This window comes from Psittacula echo (assembly GCF_963264785.1).
Source record: "Psittacula echo genome assembly, chromosome: Z".
NCBI lineage: Eukaryota > Metazoa > Chordata > Aves > Psittaciformes > Psittacidae > Psittacula > Psittacula echo.
Genome location: NC_137742.1, coordinates 41,130,645 through 41,136,055, shown reverse-complemented (window position 1 = coordinate 41,136,055; position 5,411 = coordinate 41,130,645). Strand labels below are relative to the sequence as shown.

Below are 5,411 nucleotides of genomic sequence, written 5' to 3'. Positions count from 1 at the left end.
CCGCAGCCGGGCGCAGGCACTGCACATGGAGCTATGGGGGGGACTAAGCGAGGCCACCGTCAGGGCCGCCACATTGACTGCGAGGCAGGCTGGGGCGCAACCCGCAGCCCACACCCCTCCCCCCAGCGGACCTCCACCTCCCAGTTGTGACCGCGGCTGAACCACCACACCTCAACGAAGCAGCCCTGCAGCAAACTGAGCATGCGCAACCCCCTTTTCCTCCTTCTTCCCCTTCTCACTCCCCCCACCCCCATTTATGGGGTGGACGCTGTGGTGTGGGCAAGTCCATTCTTGAGGGGAGGTACGTGCCTGTCAGAGAGTTGTAGCAATTGAAAACTGGAATGCTCCATATAGCGCCTCCCCTCTTCTTAGTAGCGTCTGGAGTAAGGTGGTGGTAAGCGCCGCGCGGGGAGTCGCGTGCCCGACCAACGGCCGCTGCCGCCCGCCGGCCGTCATGAGGCATCTGCCGTACTTTTGCCGCGGAGAGGTGGTGAAGGGCTTTGGCAGGGGCTCCAAGGAGCTGGGCATTCCCACTGGTGAGCGGCGGGCGGCGGGGCGACTGTAATGCCTCTTGTGAGGGCCACCGGCGAAGTGCTTGCCGCGGCCCGCACCCGGTCCCTGCCTTGGACCCGCGGAGCGACCGCAGTGCGCCTGCGGGGGAGGCCGGCGTTGGGCGCGGGGGGGTCTCTGTGCTTCACAAGCCGCCCGAGCGAGAGGCGGCGTGACGGATTGTTCTGCCGGTGGAGCTCGGCGGCTTGTCCCTGAGCTTGAGAGACTCCCCGCTGTCTTGCACCAGTGCCCCTTTGGCATGGCGTGCTCTTTCTGTGAACAGGCGTGGCTTGCCCTGTGTCAGCGTTTTCTGGCTCTTTTTCTTCTACATAGTTAAGAGTGTTGTAGCCTCTTTTGTGCTATTCTCCCTTCCCCCTTTTTTAAGTAGTTTATTTCATTCTTTTTTTGTTTGTTTAAATCATCTAGTAGTCGTCATAATGATGTACAGGATGTAGATAAATGATCACATGCACAGTGCTGTGGTGTGGCAGCTTGGAAAATACCCGTTTACATGAACCTCAGATAAAGAACGAGAATAGGCATTGGGAATAGCTGTAGGGAAGAACGTTCATGGGGGAATAATTCAGGCTTTAAAAAACAGGCAGGTGGACTCGGCATACAAATAAATAAATATTTTCCTATTGCTCATCTCTGTTTCAGTTGTCTAAACGCAGACAGATGCATATTTCCAGTGAATTTTAGCCTGTCTTAAACAGACACTGAAGTCAACAGTCATGTTGCACCACTCCTAGCAGGCAAGAAAGCTTTTTAAGACCAATTTGAGGTGCTGGATTTATGACAACATCGGCCAGTAATTTCGCATTTTTCTCTCCATTGTGTATAAATGGTGCATTGGTACCAGGGAACCAGTCACATAAGTTGTTACTGCTTGTGAGGTTTGACAAAAACTCAGTAACAGTATATTCTTCTAAATCAACTTGTCTTACATGAATAGATCTACTCATGGGAAGTAGAATTAGTGGTTTTGAAAGAATGTTAGGTTCAGTTAGAAGGGAATTTATTTCACTTTAGATATGTAGTTTTCAAAGAAAACCCCAGAAATCCACAGATGACTCTGAAAGGCAACATGTACAAAATTGATTGGTGACAAAATCATGCTGTCATTTATTTCTACATAACTTATTTCATAAGTAATTATTTAATTGAGAAGTAAATACTCCTGTGATGCTATTTTATAGTGCAGAATAATTTTTTTTTTTTTGCCTCATCTTTCACCATATTGAAGTTTTGATAGCTATCCTAAGAGGAGAATGCATTCTGACTTGATACATTGCATGTTTGTTAATTATTGCCATGTAAGAGAATGTTTATACCTATCAAATACTGTATACACAACAGATGTGATAACTCTGGTATTACCACAGTGACTGAATTTTATGATGCTGTTTTGTTGCATCATTCTCATCATCATCATCAGTGTTAAGCTGGTAAATAGCATGTAAGCAGTTTGGCTTATAAGTGAAGATTCTGTTATGTCCTTGATCACTCACACTTTTTACACTTTCTAAAATTTTTGCAGCTAACTTTTCTGAACAAGTAGTTGAAAGCTTTCCATCTGATATCTCTACTGGTATATACTATGGATGGGCCTGTGTTGGAAATGGAGATGTGCATAAAATGGTATTGAGCATAGGATGGAATCCTTTCTATAAGAATTTTAAGAAATCAGTGGTAAGAATTTTGCTTTGTGTGGGATTTTATTGCAATAAATGAATCAGATGTTGAATTTGAATAAGATAAGCAGCATTTGATCCATAAATGAGATCAAGAAATCCTGTTTGCTCTTAGAAATGTATTTGATACCTATATTGCATGTTTGTATTCTGAAAAGAAAATTCAATAGCCAGAGAGAGTGCAGCTGTAGGTAAATAAAGGTAGTTTTCTTCTTTCTATTCTGGCATTATTTAAATAATTTCCACATAAAAATTTAACAGTATTTCTGTTATGGTGGTTGCTTACAGTGCTGGTAGCTAAATAAGCATAAGCTTGATCAATGCATTGAATTTACTGATTACAAGAGCCCTACCATGAGCTGGAACATATTAATCTATTGCACTCTGCAGTCTGTCTGCTTTTCATATCAGATATTGAGGCATCTAAATTTGTAATGATTTTCTATTAGTTCTTTTTTTAAATGATGGAATCCATACATGAAATGTGCTGTGGCTTGATTTACAGAATAAATACTCAAAGGTATATAATAATAGGATGGAGGAGTTGAGTTAAAATTCTGAACTGCAGCAGCTGTATTTTGCATGCTGTCAAGTGCTGGTGCTTTTCCTGAGTCTTGTAGAGTTCTATTTTGATGGTTTAAACCACTTTTATTTGGGCATAAATCTATGCTTCCAAGATTCTAAGCAGGCTCTGGAATGTGCTTGCCTTGTGCAAAAATGTATACTTAACAGTTTTGCAGCAAACTTTTCTGAGCAAGTACTGAAAAGCTTTCCATCCAATATCTCTGCTGCATCTACTGTGTGTGGGCCTATATTGGAGACAGAAATGTGTATGGTTTTGAGCTTAAGATGTTTATTCCTATGTGAGCTAGAAATGCTTTCTTTAAGCCAGACACTTCAGTAAAGATCTTAATAGTTATTTGAATGAAACATTAGCTCTGTTTGTGATTTGCTGCCTGGAAATCTTTCCTCCAAGAAGTGGTGAAGCATTTCCCCTGAATAATATCTGAGGTTTTTGTTTGGGTTTTTTTTGGGTCGGTTTTTTTTTTTTTTTTGGGTATCAGAGTACTCTTAAGTTAATAGTTTTTTTTAAATTCCATGCGAAGTACAATTCTCCTTTCTAACATAAGCAAAAGTCCTAGCTTTTTCCTCTTGCATTATACGTGCTTAACTAAATGTTCCCTTGATTGGTATGTGTTGGGGAGAATTTAAATTAGGGGTATTAGCTACATCTTTACATTGGGGGTAAATAAACTCGAAGGTCATCATAAATGCTGACTTATTTCTCTTCCTTTAGGAAACCCACATTATCCACACCTTCAAAGAAGACTTTTATGGAGAAATTCTTAGTATAGTCATAATAGGATATATTCGACCAGAAAAAAACTTTGATTCCGTAGGTCAGTATTGCAGATCTCCCTCAAACTAGTGTCTGATTTGTCTTATTCATGCAAGTACTGTGTCTTTACTCTGTCTTTCCATAATGAGATATTGATCTGTTAACCTTTGAAATTTCAGTAAAATATTTTGATAAGCTAAATGTACAAGTTGGTTTAATTAAAAAAAAAAACAAACGATACTCCCACATCTTCCAAGGTTTCACACTAAAAAAACTATATTGTTGTCACTTGTCTGGGGAGTAATTTTTAAATCACAGGTTTGTTGTAAAAGCATCAGTCTAATCTGTTAATTTGTTTTAAAAATGCAGCTCTGTTAGAATTGAAACAGAAGTGCTGAAATGTGTGTTGGAACAAGGAGAGGGGAGTGCTTATAATGATGAAAAATGCAACCCTGATATGTTTAGGGGGGAAAAAGAAAAGCCATTTTAAACCTAAAGAATTTTGCTTTTCAAATGTCATGATAATAATTATATTCTACTTCTGAGACTGTTACATGGTATTCTGTGGTATATGTTATTTCACTTGCTATTGTGTGTGCAGAATTCAGACTAACTTTTAAGTATGCCTGTTCTTATCTTTTTCAGAGGCACTCATTTCAGCAATTCAGGAAGACATTGAAGAAGCAAAAAGACAGCTAGATTTACCAGAGCATCTTAAACTCAAAGAAGATAACTTCTTTCATCTGCCACAAGGCAAAATAGTGCACAACCACTAAGCAAACCCATACTGCTTTTTTATTATTATTATTATTTTTCCCTTTGTGGGTTTTTTGTTTGTTTGCTTGTTTTGTTTGGGGTTTTTTTTTGGATGGGTTTTTTTATGTTTGTTTTACTTTTGTTTGGTTTTTGATTTTTTGGTTTAATTTGTTTTGATTTTTTTCCATTTTATTTTAATTTTTTTTTTTCTCCTCTGTCATTGAGCTTTTACGTTTGCACTGCTTTTATAGGTACTTTATTGTCATATATCTGTTAAGGTAAACTGAGGTTGGAACCAAACATACAAATTTATTTCATTTTCCTTGTGTTAATTCATAATTAACCCAGTGATGCAAAAGGAGTAGAAGGCTGGTTTAGGTCCTCACAGATAAATTGTGTATCCTGAAGTTCCCAGTTGTTCAGAGATCTGAGCATGTGTGGAACATAACCAAAGTTTATCATTACCTCTTCTGACCCCAAGGTGTGGATAGTTCACTTAAGTGAAGAATGTCTGGTTTTAACATACAGAATGTTATTCCAACCTCTTACCAGTTCTATGTCATTTTTGCATCTTGATTTCAGGTAGTAGCTTAGCAAATTTTTGCTATTGATGGAGTCAGAAATTTCCTGTGGTTCAGGAAGCCAATGATTAGATAACAATAGTAGGATTAATTCTCTATAGCTCTTATTTTTTTATATGCTACACAGCTGTCGTGATTGAAACTGTTAATTTAATTGAAGGTATTTATTTTAAGTTTATTTGAAATGGAGGAAATCACTGTTGCTCATTGAATTACTGGAATCTGAGATGCACTTCTTCATAGTTGACTGTACATAGGGCAACACATGACCTGTAGTTTACTTCAGAGGAAGTACTTCACTAAAATTCAGGAAATGAGTGGCAGAATTCAGGAAATGGATGAATAAACTTTAAAGGCTCAGGCATTTAAAAAATTCAGGACCAGTATAACAAGATTTCTGCTCATTTGGCCTTAAGGCAAAGAGGTAATGAAATGCAACTTTTATGTGCTGCTGGTATTTGTCATAAGAAAATGGGGAGAATCTTGAGGTTA

General features: G+C 39.1%; 1 protein-coding gene across 1 annotated transcript; it reads left to right on the top strand.

The window, feature by feature from the left end:
* Positions 1-454: 454 nt before the first annotated feature.
* LOC308232026 (riboflavin kinase-like) lies at positions 455-5,161 on the top strand (the record flags this gene model as incomplete). The annotated part of the gene is made up of 4 exons (XM_080637984.1): positions 455-536; positions 2,090-2,241; positions 3,541-3,643; positions 4,228-5,161. The coding sequence occupies 4 exons, from the start codon at positions 455-457 to the stop codon at positions 4,356-4,358; spliced, it is 468 nt and encodes a 155-aa protein (XP_080494110.1). The 3' UTR covers positions 4,359-5,161.
* Between the last annotated feature and the right edge of the window lie 250 nt (positions 5,162-5,411).